Source organism: Enhydra lutris, unplaced genomic scaffold (genome assembly GCF_002288905.1).
Source record: "Enhydra lutris kenyoni isolate GAN:26980312 unplaced genomic scaffold, ASM228890v2 scaffoldscaffold2, whole genome shotgun sequence".
Lineage (NCBI taxonomy): Eukaryota > Metazoa > Chordata > Mammalia > Carnivora > Mustelidae > Enhydra > Enhydra lutris.
Genome location: NW_019154086.1, coordinates 10,495,953 through 10,515,847, shown reverse-complemented (window position 1 = coordinate 10,515,847; position 19,895 = coordinate 10,495,953). Strand labels below are relative to the sequence as shown.

General features: G+C 38.9%; 1 protein-coding gene and 2 pseudogenes across 3 annotated transcripts; all 3 read right to left on the bottom strand.

The window, feature by feature from the left end:
* Positions 1-211: 211 nt before the first annotated feature.
* Positions 212-5,581, bottom strand: LOC111148531 (DnaJ heat shock protein family (Hsp40) member C19). Of its 3 annotated transcripts, none has more exons than XM_022505175.1 (6): positions 5,425-5,581; positions 4,549-5,055; positions 4,396-4,469; positions 2,937-3,016; positions 1,963-2,033; positions 212-740 (listed from the first exon to the last, which is right to left on the bottom strand). In XM_022505175.1, the coding sequence occupies exons 3-6, from the start codon at positions 4,447-4,449 to the stop codon at positions 670-672; spliced, it is 276 nt and encodes a 91-aa protein (XP_022360883.1). In that variant the 5' UTR covers positions 4,450-4,469; positions 4,549-5,055; positions 5,425-5,581; the 3' UTR covers positions 212-669. The 3 variants fall into 3 exon arrangements, with proteins under 3 accessions (XP_022360883.1, XP_022360874.1, XP_022360892.1); XM_022505166.1 differs by having other exon boundaries at positions 4,549-4,600; XM_022505184.1 differs by lacking the exon at positions 5,425-5,581 and having other exon boundaries at positions 4,549-4,600; positions 5,004-5,416.
* A 5,159-nt stretch (positions 5,582-10,740) lies between these two features.
* On the bottom strand, positions 10,741-17,903 carry LOC111149392 (annotated as a pseudogene).
* A 470-nt stretch (positions 17,904-18,373) lies between these two features.
* LOC111151597 lies at positions 18,374-19,239 on the bottom strand (annotated as a pseudogene).
* Positions 19,240-19,895: the final 656 nt, after the last annotated feature.

Genomic DNA, 19,895 nt, shown 5'->3' with positions numbered 1-19,895 from the left:
TTTAACCCACTGAGCCACCCGGGCGCCCCTAAACTCACTTTTTTTTTTTAATAATTTTTTTTTAATATTGTATTTATTTATTTGACAGAGAGACACAGCGAGAGAGGGAACACAAGCAGGGGGAGTGAGAGAGGGAGAAGCAGGCTTCCCACCAAGCTGGGAGCCCGATGCGGGGCTCAATCCCAGAACCCTGGGATCATGACCTGAGCCGAAGGCAGACGCTTAACGAATGAGCCACCCAGGTGCCCCCCTAAACTCACTTTTAAATTTAAGGTTCCAAGCAGTGGGGTTGATTTTCTGAACTTTGAGCTGCCTTTTCTCCCAATAAGATAAATCCCTCCTATAACAACCTGTGTACATTCCATCATAGGATCACACTATTTTAATTACCAGTTTTTCATTGTATCATTAGATTCGGGGCTCCTTCCAAAGCCAGAGAAGGTCTATTTCTATTCAAATGGTATCTATCTATAATAACTGAATGTTAAATCCAAGTATTCTATATGTGATTTAAAATCCTCACATTCAAAGTAAAAACTTCTACCAATCCTTTGGTTTAGTTTGTACTAAATCATTTTTAAAATTTGTAGCTTTGAGGCATTTTATTATAAAAAGCTAACACTCATATACATAAACTAACAAGAACTTAAAATTCATCACACATTTACTTCATTTTTTAGCTTGACCTTCTAGTAAATCTTTAGCTTCATTGATTTTGGCTGCTATATAAGGAGATCCTCCTATAGGAAGAAAGAGAAAAAAGGAATAGTTTTAATATGGCTTCTCAATTTCTGCTTGGTGAAAACCTATTTCAAGGATCCCTACTGCTTATCTGGGAGGTGGAATTAGTAGAAATGGTATTTTGACTTTTTAAAATAACCATAACACAGCAACCACGGGACCAAATTGTAATATATTTGGCCAATGGGAAATGAATTCACATGAAGATTTCCACATAAATGGCACTTTTAAAAACTTAACTGATAGAATTTTTAAAAAACCCCACATATGTGACCTTGAAATAGTATAAGTTACTATTTATGAGGATTAGAAGTCGTAAATGAACATGAATTTATTGTACCACGTTACTTTGAAAACATGGTTCTCAGAGGTTTCTGAGCTTTGTTGGAAAGACCCCACTCTATTTCTGTCCTTCACAGTTTTTCTCTATTCCTGTTACTGTGCCTTCATAATACCTATGGGTGCTTTCCTACTCCTCTGCTGGAGCACTGATTGTAAAGATGTAGTTCTCAGAGCAGCAAGCATCAACATCCCAATAAGAAAATATACCTTTATAGGCTCCACACTAAATGTAAATCAGAAGCCCTCCAATAGAAGGTAAATTTTGTAAAGGGGACTAATGCAGTCTGATACCAAACAATCACAGTCATGTTTAAACTCCAAACATTCTTAATGAAGGGCCTATCCTTTTTTGAGCAGTGGAACATGGATTTTAGGTCTGTAGTTTTTGTATTCCTAGTAATTTTTTGCTTTCAACTCAGCCAAGTCTGCTTAGAAATGTATCAGAAACAAATCTAAGGGGTTTCTAAACAGGTAACCTCTAGTTCAAAGGTCTAAATGGGAAAAAAAAAAAAAACAAAACTTAGTTTCCTTAACTGAAACTTAACATGTCCTTTAATAATATAGACCCCCCCCAACCAAAAACTTCAATATTGATAGTATTTAAACTAGTAGAAGTCATATTTTATCACTATTGCAGATCTGAAAATAGTAATGCTTATCACTACTTTAAAATTACAGTGGTTACTAGGTAAGCTTATTATTCATAAATTTCTCACTCAGGATTTATTCCTTTAAGACATTGGAAAATGGATGGATCCAGCCTAGGCAACACTGCTCACACAGAGATTTAGGCATTTCCTTTGGAATAGCCAAGAATTAAGTTATTCCACTAGTTAACAGTCTCTTAAAAACAGGTACAAGAATTTAATGACTACTTACCCTTGTCTGGGTGATTTAAAAGCATAATTCGTCGATGAGCATCTCTTATTTTTCCTTTATTGGCAGTAGGACTAATTTAAAAAGAAAAGGATAGAGTTTACTTCTGGATCACATCAAAAAATTGTACACAAAGGCTAATTAAAGTAACTGTGAAACAAGTCAACGTCGACACAACACTATGAAAAGTGGTTTAGAAACCTCTTCCTAACCTATAAGGATGATGAATCTTCTGAATGAGGGCACTAAAAAGCTCCTTAGCAAAAAGGGTTTTTTTTGTTTTTTTTTTTTTTTAAAGATTTTATTTGCGAGCGAAGGAGAGCACAAGAGGGATGAAGGGAAGGAGCTAAGAGGAAGAAGCAGACTCCTCAGGGGGCAGGGAGCCCGAACTGGGGCTTGATCCTAGGACCTGGGGCTTGATTATGACCTGAGCCAAGGCAGACACTTAATCGACTAAGCCACCCAGGTGCCCCAAATAGGGCATTCTTAAAAAATTAGTTGAGGGGCACCTGGGTGGCTCAGTTGGTTAAGTTTCTGGCTTAAGATTTTGGTTCAGGTCATGATCTTGGTGTTCTGGGGTAGAGCACCGCCCTGGGCTCTGAGCTTAGCACGGAGTCTCCTACTTCTCCCTCTGCTCCTCCCCACCCTCATGCGTGCGCTCTCTCTCTCTCTCTCAAATACTAAAAAATTAGTTGGACTTTTTAAAAGGAAAGCATGTTTAAGTATCTGGAAATGGAGATCTTCACTACAAAAAAATGTTATAACAACATTGTGCACTGCTAATATTGGTTTAAAAGCCTTTCAGTGAATTAGAAAGTGCTTATGTGCCAGTGTGCCTTCTCATTGGACTTTTGTAGGGAGTGTTTAGATCTTAAAATGTATGTAACACTTTTATGACTGTTAATAAAAGGTCTTTTTATATTTGCTCATAGTTCTAGAGTTGTAGAAAAATGTTACAAATATTATAAATTATTTACCTTACGCCTAGTATTAATGCTGCTTCTCGTTTTGTCATTTTGGGTTCAAACCCACCTCTATAATAGCCACCACTGAAGGCCTGAAAGAAGAAATGCATTCATAAAAATAGATTAGAATAAATAAAATTGCTAAAAGTGTTGAAAATGTTCTTAGCAGAAAAATTTAGACATTTCAGAGAACCTTAACTACAACTCCTGCAGCAGCATTTTAGCTTTGTAAGTAGCAACAAGTATTTTAATGATCATTAAACATCCATTTTTCTTCCTCCAGAAGAACTATCTTAAAAATATAAGACAACAGTGTGTTTCAAAGCCAGTTCTGGGAATAAAGTTAGCTGTGTTATTAGATAAAAATTTGATCTAAGAGGGGCACCTTGAGGCTTAGTTGGTTAAGCATCTGCCTTCGGCTCAGGTCATGAGCCCAGAGTCCCAGGATGGAGGCCAGCATCAGGCTCTCTACTTAGCGGGGAGTCTGCTTCTCCCTCTGACCCTCCCCTCTTTTGTGCTCTCTCTCTTAATAAAGTCTTTAAAATATCATTTAAAAAATCTGAGGGCCGCCTGAGTGGCTCAGCTGGTTAAGGATGGCCTTTGGCTCAGGCTGTGATCCCAGGGTTCTGGGATCAAGTCCCACATTGGGCTCCTGCTCAGTGGGGAGCTTGCTTCTCCCTCTGCCTGCTATTCCACCTGCTTGTGCTCAATCTTTCTGTGTTTTAAAAAAAAAAAATTTAAGAATATGATTGTATGTTAGAAAAACAAGTGCTTTAAGAAAAGGATTTGGAGATCTTTTCAGGTGAGTGGTTCAAGGGTATTTTGATGGTAAAGGTTAACTACTAAAACAAGACTTTAAGATATGTATTGAGAAAATCAGGCTACCAACTCTGCTGACCTTGTTACATCAGAAATCATATTGGTAAAATCTACCATCACCCTATTCTGTCACATTCAGTCACAAGAATAAAAATAAGTACTGAACAAGCTGTTACAGCCAAACATCACATCCACTCGTACTCTATAGCCTACTTAACTCCAGTATTAGGTACTTTATAGCCTACTTAACTCCAGCTACCCAAGAATCTTATTAGGTAGTGCCAGGGCCACACAGTTAAGATGGATCACTTCAGATCCCTAGATCACTCCATGTTTGTCATGCAGAGCAGATAAGGCAAGTATTTGGACAAATGATGAGGTTAATAGTATCTAAACAATAAAGTGATAGTAACTTTCATGATACTGGAATTGTTAGTACCTCAGCCCCAAGTCTGTCATATAAAACTTGATTTTTGAGGAGAACATTACAAAGCTCAGAATGTCTAAACCCTCTTTGTGGGAAGCAAGAGAAGGGACCCAAAGCAATCTCTTAAAACTTCATGGATGTTTGGAAATTTACCCTCTTCAAGTGTGACTCTAGGCTTCAAACACAGGCAGCAAAGAATTAGCAACAATTTTTAGTAAGTCTTACAGATTTTGGAAGACTCTGAAAAACTTGTTTTACTTGAGGCTCCATATGTTTCATGGCTTGCAAAATATAACGGCCTAAAAACAAAAGCAATAAAATAATTAAAAAATCTTCAACCTCCCCTACTTCATTTCCATTCCCAAATCATAAACAAACCTGCAAATCCTGCAGCAGCAATGGTCAGTCCAACTGCTACCACTGTACTTGCCTGGTAAGGGGAAGCAGAGTAAGTAATTGACTTCTGGAATTCTCACCCTTCCCTATCATACCCATTGTCCCATCCCAAACTCTTTAAGTTTTATTTCAAAGGGAGAAACAACTTATAGGGAGAAAATAGTCTGCCCATTATCCTTTAAAAGGACTGCAACTTTTATCTCCAACTCATTGTAAAGTATGGATTTTCACTGTTAAAGATAAGAGCGAGAGGATTTGTTTAATTTACAACTGCGAAGATAACAACTACATCCCTTTGAAAACCTCTTTCCCCTCAGGGCAGATGAAGCTACATTAATGTTCAATCAAGAACAATGGAAAAAAAGTTTCCTCTAGAGAACTATTTAAAGTCACTGCAGAATTTTGACAACATGTTTCAACGTTAAACGTGGGCTTACCTAGAAGACTAGCTTTTCACAGCGCCTCTGGCACTGTGTCGTCTCACCCTCACTGTACGGAGGCCGAAATATATTCAGGAATCGAGAAAAGATGTGTCGGCAAGGGCCAAGGAGAAAGAGCGAAGCAGAGAAGGTACTGTGAGCTGTGTCAAGGGAAGGGCAAGTATAATCAAATGCGTTTCCACTAATCACTAAACCGCGGGGAAGACGAACCAGGGACTGGAGTCCCCTGCAGAAAAGCCATGTAAGAACATAAAGGCCCTCAAAGATTATGTCCTGGAGCGGTGTGGCTCTCTGGGGCCCTACATCTGCAGCCAACAGTCGCAGTGGGGACACAACCTCGGCTCCCCTCCTCCGAGGTCGCGACTTGGGATTGAGTCCTGGGCCTGCGATTGCTAAGGAGACCAGAAGGGCGACTCACCATGGCTCTGGCTTGGCTCCCCGGCCTCCACCGAGAGTGCGGTTCATCCCAGCCCCAAGGCCGCTGCCACCAGTTTCCACTCCTCCAACAGACGGCAACGCGGCCACCACCAACAGATACAAACTGCCCAGACACAGAAGCCCCAGGAAATACGGCAGTAGAGGCCGCAAAAAGGTCGGAAAACTGTCGTAAAACGGGGCCTCAGCGGGCCAGAGGGGAAAGGGTGTTCAAGCAGTGGGCAGGTGCAGAAAACGACTTCAGATTGGTTGGTGGGTGGGCGGCTCGCCTCCTTATTTGGGCTCGCAGCTGGGGCCTCTGTGTGTTTTGCCCTTTGCTACCCGCCCGAAGGTGTTTGGAAATTCCTGTGGGGAAAGGTATTGGTGCAGAAGGGCGAAAACAAATACTGTGTAGCCTTACTCAGAACGCGTTCCGAACCCCCATTCCCCCTCCCCTCACTTTTCAGCACTTGCATTCGCCTTTTATTTTGTTTATAACTGACAGGGGTAATGAATATCCTTAAAAATGCCGTAACAGTTACACCGTGAAGCGAAATAAGTACGTGGCAAGCCAGTATGGCAGACGAGAATATGTCCCAGAAAACCAGAACGACAAACCAAAATGTGTTTCAGGGGTGCTCGGTAGCATTCTCTTACTTGAAAGAATTTTATTTTAATTTGTGACTTGGCAGGACCTTGTGTAAATATTTAGGGTTTTGTAGAATGGAATTATCACTTCAAAGTCAGTTAATATTCTGATCATGGGATTCCCAAATCCCCCACAACTGAAAAATGCTGTTTAAAATTTCTCTTCCTCTCCTCAAAAACTAGGGTTTGGTGTTGCCATTACAGAGCATCAGTTTCATATATCCCTCCATAAATGCTTGAGTAGAGGAAAGTAATGGAGACATTAATGGAAGTTTAACAATGTTTGGATGATCAAGTAAGTTTGGAGTTGCTTTCCACTTAGAACTTACAAAGTATTAGCAATCGGTTTACACTGCAATGAAATTCTACTTTGATGAGCTGGCTGCATATTAGACAAGTATGCAAATTTGCTGGCTTTGTTTTACCCATCTGTAAAAAGATTCTGCATTTGGGTCTTTAAGAATTCTAGCCCTGCAATTTTTTAATGTAATTTATTGTCAACCAAAATTTCTTATGTAAAGAATTTTTATTATGTATATTTTTGGTATGTACAAACTACAGCACATAGCTTGCCTGGGGAACAGGTTAACATACAGAAGCCCAGTCTTAGGAAACCAAGGATAGGCAATGTAGGAAGACACTTGAAATGGACAGGGCTGTTTGTGGAGGCAAGTCAAAATAGATGTACAACCTAGTTCTTTCACTAGGGTTGTATGACTTTGGATGAGTTATTTCTGACTCTGAGTTTTCTCATGTGTAAAACAAGGGTAATGACGACTACCTCACCAAATTTTTGTGAGGATAGAGAATTATGTACATGGTATACTCTGCATGTCATTGTCACTTAGTGTGTTGGCCATTATTATTATGAGGCATGTTGAAGTACAAATTGGTGTGCAGAGGCCCTTCCAATTCTCATACCTCACTCATGGTTCTAAGTCTGATAATCTTCTCCCTTCCCTCTAAGGACTTGGAAGGAAGCTATAAAAGTAATCTTTTGAAATTTCCACAAACTGATGAATGGATAAACATTCATTGCTTCTTCTAGCTTCTGATGACTGCCAGCATTCCTTGACTTGTGACGCATCACTTCAATCTTCAAGGAAGGTCAGTATCTTGAAATCACTTTCTACTCTGTCTTCATATTGGCTTTCTTTGTGTATAGATTCTCCCCTTCCTCCCTTTTAAAGGATACATATAATTGGATTTAAGGTACAATCCTATAATTCCGGATAATCTCCACATCTCAAAATCCTTAACTTAATCATAGCTGCAAAGACGTTGCTGTATAAGATATCATTTACAGGGGCACCTGTGTGGCTCAGTGGGTTAAAGCCTCTGCCTTTGGCTCAGGTCATGATCCCAGGGTCCTGGGATTGAGCCCCACATCGGGCTCTCTCCTCAGCGGGGAGCCTGCTTCCTCCTCTCTCTGCCTGCCTGTCTGCCTACTTGTGATCTCTGTCAAATAAAATCTTTTTTAAAAAAAGAGAGATATCATTTACAGATTCCTGATTTTAGGACCTGATCTTTTGGGTGGCTTTTATTTAGTCTACTACAGAGAGTAAGAAAAGACAAAAGAGAGAACTTGTGGGATAAGAGAATGAGAAAGGACTCGGCTCAATTTCTTCTCCCAAATTTGCCAGTCAGGTAAATCACTTCTTGGGGAGGAATAAGTGAGAGGTGAGAGTACAGAGAAGTGTTCTTGATTGTGCCCTTCAAATACTTATTAACCATGACTCTTAGTAAGAAATACATTTTATATTGTGACCCAGAGAACAAATACATACTTGGACACACACACACAGAAACACACACATATGCACACCAAATACACATTGAATTTAATGTGTATTTATTTGTTTATTGTTACTTTTTTATGACTAGCACATTTTTTATGTGCTTGAAAGGCAAACATAGTTTAGTGCGTACAGCGAGAAAGTGATAAAGGTTCTCCAATAGAGAAGCAACTACACCAAAGATTTATAGTAATAGGTACAATCTATTCAGACCTCTTAAATAGGAATATGAAAGAATCTTCGAAAGGAAACAAATCCTATATAATTTCGGGGACAGAACAGAAGCCTTTTCAGGTTAGGAGGACTTGACATTGCTAAGTCACTTTCTGCATTGATGCTATATTGCCTTCTTCACCTTTCTTTCTTGGTAATCAATCTATATTCTGGGACAGCTCAGTGGAGTAGCTCATTAATATGTATCCCTAGAGCTCTTAATCTTAAGTGCTATGTTCTATCACTAATAAGAATCCAAATATCCGTGAGATCATTCTTAGATGGGTATAGCCATGAATTCCCACGACCACTTAGCCTGAAATGAAAATGACACTCTCAAATTGGTTTAAATTGTTATGCACAATCAAAAGTGATTATTAGAGATGATCTCTCAGAGTGATTTAACCTATCATTACTTTTATTTATTTTTAAAAATATTTTATTTATTCATTTATTTATCAGAGAGAGAGAGAGAGCACAGGCAGGCAGAGTGGCAGTCAGAGGAAGAGGGAGAAGCAGACTCTTGGCTGAGCAAGGAGCCCCATGCAGGACTCCATCTCAGGACCCTGGGATCATGACCTGAGCCAAAGGCAGCCGTTTAACCCCCTGAGCCACCCAGGTGTCCCTAACCTATCATTACTTTTAGACCTGTATTAAAAAAAGGAAATGAGGGGCACCTGGGTGGCTCTGTCAGTTAAGGGCCTGCCTTGGACTCAGGTCATGATCCCAGAGTCCTGGGATCCTGGATACAGCCCCTTGGCAGACTCCCAGCAGGGAGTCCCTGCTTCTCCTTCGCCCTCTGCCATGCCCCGTACTTGTGCTCACTCGCTGTCAAATAAAGAATCTTTAAAAAATGAGTAAAAAAAAAAAAACCAGTGAATGACTTGAATAGAACCTGAAAGAAAATGACATAAGACACGAGAAACTATGGGACTACTTACAATATTAGTAGAGCTGCAAATATCTTTAGAGAAAAGCCTCCTTTAGATAAAAGCCTCCTCCATTTTGTTAAAACATACTGCTCTGATCCATTCAGAGCTGATGAGTTTGCTGAAACCAGAGGGGATTCAGGAAACTAGGTAGTCTCCTGCTTTCTGCAAGGCCAAAGCAAACTGCTCTGTCTTCATGTCTTGCATTTTGAGCCCTCAAATAACTGCTCTGTGAAGTTAACAATGTCAGAATTCTGATTTGCGTTTCTTGTTCTAAGATATTGTTGGCAAATAGTTTGTGCTTTTCCTTTCTTTTTAAGAATATGAAATGAATGTTTAATTCAGCATAGAAAAAATGGAATAAATGTTCAATAAAAGAATAGTTGCATAATTTGTTTCCTCCTCTGTAAAGTCAAAGTAATACTAGTGCTTCATTGTATTAAGAATGAAGTTAGATAATATGTGTAAAGCATATAGTATCTAAATAACATAACTGCTCAGAGAGCATACTATTTTTACTTCAGCTTTTCTCCTCAATCCTGTATTCTCTAATTTTGCCCTTCCCAGCTCAGGTCAAAGTTCTCTAACCTGGCCCCACAATTCTAGAGAGTCTCATTATTCTTTCAGTTATAGGCTCCAATGAGATGAGGTAATTCTGTCAACCCAATAGATACCAAGGAAATATATTCCTCTAGGCACCTGGGTGGCTCAGTCAGTTAAGCATCTGCCTTTGGCTTAAGTCATGACCCCAGCGGGCTGGCAGGGAGCCTGCTTCCTCCTCTCCCTCTGCCTGCCGTACCCCTTGGTTGTGCTCTCTCCCTCTGTCAAATAAATAAATAAAATCCTTAAAAAAAAAAAAAGGAAATATATTCCTCTGTGTCGTATTTCTCACAAAGATGAGTTCTGCTGCATTGTTTTGTTTTTCTGATGGCCCTGAATCCATCTTCAGCCACAAATTACCAACTCTAAGGAATTAGGGCTGCTTGGCCTACATGTCTGATTTGTCCCTTTTTCTTTTGATGGCTACTTTGTCCAAGTTTTCATTCACTTCCTCTCCCGTGGGATTCATTCACTTCCTCTCCCTTGGGATTCATTCACTTCCTCTCCCTTGGGATTGTGCTTTTCTTTTTTCTCAAAGAATACTCAACATCAGAGTTTATTTTTCAAGGATTAAACAAAGCCAAGTTTTCTCACAGATTAAGTGATAGTTTGTCTTGCCAATGGCTAAGCCTTGAGATAACCAGGAGACAAATTTCTTAAAACACAATATGTTACAGATGCTTTCTTGCAGTTTTGAAATACAGCCTTCTAAGACTCCATATTCAATCCAGTGGGTTCCAAAATGATCTAAAATGGTTCAGTTCAGTTGGAAGTAAATGTTGGGTACTATAGTCAGTTCTTCTTCTTCTTCTTTTTTTAATATTTTATTTATTTGCAGCCAGAGAGGGAACACAAGCAGTGAGATTGGGAGAGGGAGAAGCAGGCTTCCTACTGAGCTGGGAGCCTGGTAGTGGCCTCGATCCCAGGACCCTGGGATTATGACCTGAGCTGAAGGCAGACACTTAACGACTGAGCCACCCAGGTACCCCTATAATCTTTTCTAAGATAACCAAACTGGAGAAAAATTATTAAAACTTTATGACTAGATCTGGTCTTAGACTTTTTGGTAAGTTCACTTAAAATAATAGGATCGTTGCACGTGGCAAGGAAACAGAACTTCTGATAAGCTATATGTCAGAAATCTTGGATGGATTTGAGAAAAAAGGCAAACTTAAAGGCCCATGGCTTCATCTTATTCTCTTGTAGAGGCTGTATGGGTGAGAGGGTAAGACCACCTTTCTGATGCAAAAGAACAACCTCTTCCTCTTTTCTGTCTGGACTTGGAGCTGTTCTGTGACCTTCTCCCTTGCCACAGTATCTGCTTTCCTCGGGCCTGGAAGCCATTACTCTGCTGGTTTTGGAGTATATTCAACCAAGAATTATGTTTTTCTTTTTGATACATTAATCATTCATCCGATGAAGCTTTTGGTGTATTCCTTTGTCTTTGTCATCAATGCCCACTGTACTTGAGCAAGTTTTTCCCACCATGTCTTCCTTTGCATTCAATAATTCCTTTCAGAGTTTCTTGATCTTTAGCTCTTCAAGTGTTAATTCACAGAAACTGTCTGAAGGGTTTCTGGGTGTATTCCGCAGCCAAACTTTCTGATCATTATTTGATGAACTGTTTCTTCCATTTTGCTTATCCTTTTCATTGTCTCTCTCTCTTCTTAGATAAGCTGTTTACACCTCTTCCAACATTCTTTGTTAAGTTTTCGTTGCTTGGAATTTTCCTCATGGAGTTGTACAATTTGTTCTTACGACCATCCCAAGGAATGTTTAGAAAAGACCAAGCTTCCAGAAGGATCATTAGGTATTTCTCCAAATACCGCATGCTCAATCCAGTGGAGCTTGAGTGGAATCACAACTGGCAGTTCATTCAGGTACTTCTGCATCTCTCATTGGTAAACCTCTAGGGCCTTCTTCACTACATTCAGGTTACTTGCCACAATTTTTACTTTTTTGGATTGTGTCGTATTCCTTTTTGAGGTTATTGATAATGTTCTTTTCTTCAGCTAAGACCTCCTTAGTGTCCAGCCTTTCTCTTAGAGTTGAAGGGCCAGATCAAAAAGACCCATATCACAATTTGTTGGGCAAATAGAATCATCAAAAACCTCATCATGAGATTCATATTCATCCTCATCACTTTCCCAGGTGGATTCTTCTTCACTTGATTCATCACTGTCATCAACATCATCAGCATCTCCTTCAACCTTCTTTTTCTTCATCCACTTAATACTCTAAGACCTTAATGAGGAAATTAGCAAATTTATTGTTTTCTCCAGTGGAAGCTTGGATGCCGGTATAGAGTACCTTTTCTTGGTCCTGGAGCTTGGAAATTTCATTCTTTTTCTCTTCCGTCTTGTTAAGAGTTTCATTTATTTTCCATTGCATATCTGGTTCCTCTCTGTCTAATGAATTAATGTGCTCTTGAAGTACATTTTTGTTTCTCAAAATTCTTGAGGAGAAACATTTCTTGAAATAATGTGATATGGTGCAGGTCAGATCATTTCATCTGAATATCTAGTTTTAGTTTCTGATGTCTTGGTAGATAGAGTTCTGCATCAAAAGCAACAGATCCTTGATCCTGTTGGTCAAATACTGTTGCATGTACAAGTGTTGAATCTCATCCCTTTTCACAGTCTTCAGCTTCACATCAGTTGGATCTGCTTTTTCAAATTCCATTAACTTTGGAGTATCTAGGCTGAGTGTTGATGCCTTTGAGGATCTAGACAATGAATCTTGTGTCATCAGAGCACTGTCCTTTCCAGAAGAGAGTCTGAGGAATCCTCCATTTGAGCCTGCAAGACACTGCCTTTTCATCCTGACACTTCATCTGCTATTCCTTAAAACTAGGAAAGTTTCATCATCATACTGAAATCTCTTTTCTGGACTTTTTCCTGGATATATCTGGGGGATTTGGGGAATTGAGGTATGCTTGGATAGGAGTAGAATCGACTGAGTACTCTTCAGTTCTTGTACCAGCCACTGTATTTCCTTGATGACAGCCACTGTGAGGTCTTGGAGAGAGAGGATTCACCTGTTCATGTGCATTCTCTTTGAGGACCACGGGGTCTAGCTGTCCCAGTTTCTCTTTCTTCTTGGTGGTATTTATTCTCATATGGTGAGGTATCTTATAGTCTCAGGCTTTCTGCAGATTGAAGTCTTTCATATACAACTGGGTCTCTTTGATGGCTTCAGCATCTTTGGGATCTTCATAGTCATCATGAGGTTTACTCTTGTACAGTTCCATTTTTTTTTTTTCCACCACTGAATCTTGATTGGGTCCCTTTCAGCTTTTAATATGTTTCTTCCTTTTCTCAATTTGATTTTCCACCATAATTTCTCTTAGGATATAAAGTAGAAATTTCTTACCATTTTCTTTTTTTTTTTTTCTTAATTGGCATATAATGTATTATTTGTCCCAGGGGTACAGGTCTGTGAATCATCAGTCTTACACATTTCATAGCACTCACCATAGCACATATCCTCCCCAATGTCCATAACTCAGCCACCCTGTCCCTACCCCCCCAACCCCAGCAACCCTCAGTTTGTTTCCTGAGATTGAGAGTCTCTTATGGTTTGTCTCCCTCCTGATCGCATCTTGTTTCATTTTTTTCATTCCCTACCTCCCATAACTCCTGCCCTGCCTCTCAAATTCCTCATATAAGAGAGATCATATGATAATTATCTTTCTCTGATTGACTTATTTCGCTCAGCATAATACCCTCTAGTTCCATCCACGTCACAAATAACAAGATTTCATTTCTTTTGATGGCTGCGTAGTATTCTATTGTATATATATAACACATCTTCTTTATCCATTCATCTGTTGATGGACATGTAGGTTCGTTCCATAGTTTGACCTTTGTGGACTTTGCTGCTATAAACATTCAGGTGCACGTACCCCTTTGGATCAGTACATTTGTATCCTAGGATAAATACCCGGTAGTGTGATTCCTGGGTCATAGGGTAGCTCTATTTTCAACTTTTTGAGGAACCTCCATGCTGTTTTCCAGAGTGGTTGCACCAGCTTGCATTCGTACCAACAGTGTAGGAGGGTTCCCCTTTCTCCACATCCTCGCCAGCATCTGTCATTTCCTGACTTATTAATTTTAGCCTTTCTGACTGGTGTGAGGTGGTATCTCATTGTGGTTTTGATTTGTATTTCCCTGATGCCGAGTGATGTGGACCACATTTTAATGTGTCTGTTGGCCATTTAGATGTCTTCTTTGCTGAAATGTCTGTTCATGTCTTCTGCCTATTTCTTGACTGGATCATTTGTTCTTTGGGTGTTGAGTTTGATAAGTTCTTTATAGATTTTGGATACTAGCCCTTTATCTGATATCTCCCATTCTGTCAGTTGTCTTTTGGTTTTGTTGACCATTTCCTTTGCTGTGCAAAAGATTTTCATCTTGATGAAGCCCTAATAGTTCATTTTTGCCCTTGCTTCTCTTGTCTTTGTTGATGTTTCTAGGAAGAAGTTGCTGTGGCTGAGGTCGAAGAGGTTGCTACCTGTGATCTGCTCACGGATTTTGATGGATTCCTGTCTCACATTGAGGTCCTTCATCCATTTTGAGTCCATTTTTATGTATGGTGTAAGGTAATGGTTCGATTTAGTTCTTTTGCATGTGACTGTCCAATTTTCCCATCACCATTTGTTGAAGAGACTGTCTTTTTCCATTGGACATTCTTTCTTGCTTGGTCTAAGATTAGTTGACCATAGAGTTGAGTGTCGATTTCTGGACTCTCTCTTCTGTTCCATTGATCTATGTATCTGTTTTTGTGCTAGTACCATAGTGTCATGATGATTATAGCTGTGTAATAGAGCTTGAAGTCTGGAATTGTGATGCCACCAACTTTGGCTTTCATTTTCAACATTCCTCTCGCTATTTGAGGTCTTTTCTGGTTCCATGTAAATTTTAGGATTATTTGTTCCATTTCTTTGAAAAAAATTGATGGTATTTTGTTAGGATTGCATTAAATGTGTAGATTGCTTTAGGTAGCCATTTTCACAATATTTCTTTCTTTCTTCCAATCCATGAGCATGGAATGTTTTTCCATTTCTTTGTGTCTTCCTCAATTTCTTTCATGAGTACTTTATAGTTTTCTGAGTATAGATTCTTTGCCTCCTTGGTTGGGTTTATTCCTAGGTATCTTATGGTTTTTGGTGCACTTGTAAATGGGATTGACTCCTTAATTTCTTTTCTTCTGTGTTGCTGTTGGTGTATAGAAATGCAACGATTTCCATGCCTTGATTTTATATCCTAACACTTTACTGAATTCCTGTATGAGTTCTAACAGTTTTGGAGTGGAGTCTTTTGGGTTTTCCACATATAGTATCATATCATCCGCAAAGAGTGAGAGTTTGACTTCTTCTTTGCTGATTTGGATGTCTTTAGCTTCTTTTTGTTGTCCAATTGCTGAGGCTAGGACTTCTATACAATGTTGAATAGCAGTGGTGATAGTGGACATCCCTGCTGTGTTCCTGACCTTAGCGGAAAAGCTCTCAGTTTTTCTCCATTGAGAATGATATTTGCGGTGGGTTTTTTCATAGATGGCTTTTATGATATTGAGGTATGTGTCCTCCATCCCTACACTTTGAAGAGTTTTGATCAAGAAAGGATGCTGTACTTTGTCAAATGCTTTTTCAGCATCTATTGAGAGTATCATATGGTTCTTGTTCTTTCTTTTATTAATGTATTGTATCACGTTAATTGATTTGCAGATGTTGAACCAACCTTTCAGCCCAGGAATAAATCCCACTTGGTCATGGTGAATAATCCTTTTAATGTACTGTTGTATCCTATTGGCTAGTTTTTTGGTGAGAATTTTTGCATCTGTGTTCATCAAGGATATTGGTCTGTAATTCTCCTTTTTGGTAGGGTCTTTGTCTGGTTTTGGGATCAAGGTAATGCTGGCCTCATGAAATGAATTGGGAAGTTTTCCTTCCATTTCTATTTTTTGGAACAGTTTCAGGAGAATAGGAATGATTTCTTCTTTAAATGCTTGGTAGAATTCCCCTGGGAAGCCATCTGGCCCTGAGCTCTTGGTTGTTGGGAGATTTTTGATGACTGCTTCAATTTCCTTATTGGTTATTGGTCTCTTTAGGTTTTCTATTTCTTTGTGGTTCAGTTTTGGTAGTTTATCCTTCTCTAGGAATGCACCCATTTCTTCCAGATTGTCAAATCTGCTGGCATATAGTTGCTTATGTTATGTTCTTATAATTGTTTGTATTTTTTTGTTGTTGGTTGTGATGTCTCCTCTTTTATTCATGATTTTGCTAATTTGGGTCCTTTCTCTTTTCTTTTTGATAAGTCTGGCCAGGGGTTTATCAATCTTATTAATTCTTTCAAAGAACCAGCTCCTAGTTTCGTTGATTTGTTCTACTGTTTTTTTGGTTTCTATTTCATTGATTTCTGCTCTGATCTTTATGATTTCTCTTCTTGGCTGGGTTTAGGCTTTCTTTGCTGTTCTTTATCCAGCTCCTTTAGGTGTAGGGTTAGGTTGTGTACTTGAGACATTTCTTGTGACATTTCTTGTCTCTTGAGGATTGTATTACTATATATTTTCCTCTCAGGACTGCCTTTGCAGTGTCCCACAGATTTTGAACCATTGTGTTTTCATTATCATTTGTTTCCATGAATTTTTTCAATTCTTCTTTAATTTCCTGGTTGACCCATTCATTCTTTAGAAGGATGCTCTTTAGCCTCCATGTATTTGGGTTCTTTCTAAATTTCCTCATGTGATTGAGTTCTAGCTTCAGAGCTTTGTAGTCTGAAAATATGCAGGGAATGATCCCAATCTTTTGGTACCAGTTGAGACCTGATTTGTGACCCAGGATGTGATCTACTCTGGAGAATGTTCCATGTACACTAGAGAAGAATGTGTATTCTGTTGCTTTGGGGTGAAAAGTTCTGAATATATCTGTGATGTCCATCTGGTCCAGTGTGTCATTTAAGGCCTTTATTTCCTCGTTGATCATTTGCTTGGTGATCTGTCCATTTCAGTGAGGGGGGGTATTAAAGTCCCCTACTATTATTGTATTATTGTTGATGTGTTACTTTGATTTTGTTATTAATTGGTTTATATAGTTGGCTGCTCCCATGTTAGGCGCATAGATAGTTAAATATCTATGAATATTTAATCTTGTTGGACAGACCCTTTGAGTATGATATAGTGTCCTTCCTCATCTCTTATTATAGTCTTTGGCTTAAAATCTAATTTATCTGAAATAAGGATTGCCACTCTAGCTTTCTTTTGATGTCCATTAGCATGGTAAATTGTTTTCCACCCCCTCACTTTAAATATGGAGGTGTCTTTGGGTCTAAAATGAGTTTCTTGTAGACAGCATAGTGATGGGTTTTGTTTTTTTATCCATTCTGTTACCTGTGTCTTTTGCTTGGGACATTTAGCCCATTTATATTCAGGGTAAGTATTGAGAGATATGAATTTAGTGCCATTGTATTGCCTATAAGGTGACTGTTACTGTATATTGTGTCTGTTCCTTTCTGGTCTACTACTTTTAGGCTCTCTCTTTGCTTAGAGGACCCCTTTCAATATTTCCTGTAGGGCTGGTTTGGTGTTTGCAAATTCTTTTAGTTTTTGTTTGTCCTAGAAGCTTTTTATCTTTCCTTCTATTTTCTTTTTTTTTCTACTTTATTCATACACATTTAATTAAGATGAAATAGGCATAAACCATAAAGAAAAAAATTAGGATAAAGTGTCACTTCCATTTTGTAGGGAGGGGTCAGGAAATGGAACAAATTATCTGGGAAAAATCCTAAGACCATCCCAAAGTAGTGAGGTTACAGAATGTTAAAGACAAAATTAGGTATTATTCCACTTAATCTATAAATGAATAAAGGGAGTCAAAAGTTTATCCTATTTGGTATAAGAATTTTTATATTTAATATGTAGTGAAGCATTTCTCAGAAAGCAATACCAGAAATTTCTTTTAGAAGAAAGAAATTTCCATTACACAATTGACTAGAAAATCTCAAATGCAACTAAGCAGCTATGCTATAGCTCAGTGTGTATCATTACATTGTTCTGGGATAGTGTACATTTATTTCAGTTTAACACAGAACTGCATTTTGAGTTTTAGAAAGGCAGCAATAGTTATATTTTGGCTTTTATTCTAGATGCTTAACACAGTTAAGGCGACAGTTGAAGCATATTAAATAAAGTTAGTTATAATTAAATGATGATTGACACAATCTCTAGCAACCTACATACACTGTATAATGCTTACATGGAATGAAACCAGTATACTTAATTGGTGTTTTACATGCACACATGTGCGCATGCACACACACAGAGAACTAAAAAAACCATCAAAAGCAGTCATTCTACATGTATTATGGTTACACATTAAAAATACAATTATACCATAGAACTAAAGTAATATGAACAGCACTATTAGACATGTAAGATAAAGGTGATTGGTTCTAACACAGAGCTAAGCCTATATCAGTCATTGTAATCATAATGGCTTGTAAAAGCATCAGGTTTATCCAGTAGAAAAACTACTCTGTGAAAATCAGTAAATTTGTCCAAAGTTTCACATCTGTAAAACCAGTTAAAGGCTACAACAATCTTGAAGTGTGAACAAGTTATCCAATCAAAAGAGTAAGATTCCCAGCCATAATGTAAGATAGAAAGGTCTTCATGCAGCATATGCTTTCTGGCTTCTGGAAAGCGTAATATAAAGTTAAGTTGCCCAAGAAATAAACTGGAGTTCAGTGAAGTTTCCATTGTGCCATGACTTTTAAACCTCAGGAATGATGTGGTCCATCAGGCTTTTCATAGTGCTTGGTGCCATCCATTTAATAATATGTTCAAAGATAAAAGCAGGCATGATTTCAATAGTAACTGCAGTCTCAGATATTGACAGTATGTCTGCAGTTTGAGAATCCTTCAGCCCAATGACATTCTGCCTGTTGACTTCACAGATGTTATGTTCTATGAGAAGACCATTTCTGGTTGTAGGACTATCTTTCCTTATGGATGTTTTCTTTCCATTTTTAAAGATAAAGCCAACATGTCCAGTACTATCCTTGTGCATGGTAACTGTCATAGTAATCTCTCCAAAAGCCTGTTTGATCACCTTGTGTGCTTTATCAGAGCTCCAGCCTGCACAGTTTTCCCCATTGATCTGGAGTACTTGGTCCCCAAATCTCAGACCAACCAATGAGGCTAGAGAATTTGCCTGGACCAGCTGAACAAATATATCATTATCTATTGATTTAATCCTGAGCCCAATTTTTCCATCTTGATCCTTACACAAAGTGACTTCACGAATCCCTTGCTTAATTTCTGCTCTACGAGTTCCACCATCATTACCAGTTACAGGAGCCACCATATAGTTCATACAGGAAGGTCTTGCTACCAACTGCCCCTGAACTGGTGCTCCAGGGACCACAGACATATTTGCATGGATTTCTTCTTCATTTAAACTCAAGCCCATGTACTGGGAGAGCTCTGGATACAATTTAGGGTATAGATCCCATCTTGAGAAATGGGAGCAGAAACTTCAGACAAAATTGCTGGGTTGCCAGGGTTTGCAGAAAAGGCATTTTGAGCCTGAATAAGTTTGTCTACCTTCAGGTCTTCAAGAGATGGGTACAGAGACATTTTTGCAGGATTTTTCTAGGCCACGAGGACCCGCTCACCGCTGTTGCTGCCCCGCCGCCTCCGGTAACTCTCTCCTTCTATTTTCAATAATAGCCTCGCTGGATATAGTATTCTTGGCTGCATATTTTTCTCATTTAGTGCTCTGACTATATCATGCCAGTTCTTTCTGGCCTGCCAGGTCTCTGTGGATAAGACTGCTGCCAATGTAGTATTTTTACCATTGTATGTTACAGACTTCTCGTCCTGGGCTGCTTTCAGGATTTTCTCTTTGTCACTAAGCCTTGTAAGTTTTACTATTAGATGATGGGGTGTGGACCAAATCTTATTGATTTTGAGAAGGATTCTCTGTGCCTCCTGGATTTTGATGCTTGTTCCCTTTGCCATTTTAGGGAAATTCTCTACAATAATTCTCTCCAATATACCTTCTGCACCCCCTTTCTTCTTCTTCTGGAATCCCAGTTATTCTAATATTGTTTCATCTTGTGGTATCACTTATCTCTTGAATTCTTCCCTTGTGATCCAGTAGTTGTTTGTCTCTCTTTTGCTTAGCTTTTTTATTTTCCATCATTTGGTCTTCTATATCACTCATTCTCTCTTCTGCCTCATTTATCCTAGCAGTAAGAACCTCCATTTTTTATTGCACCTCATTATAGCAT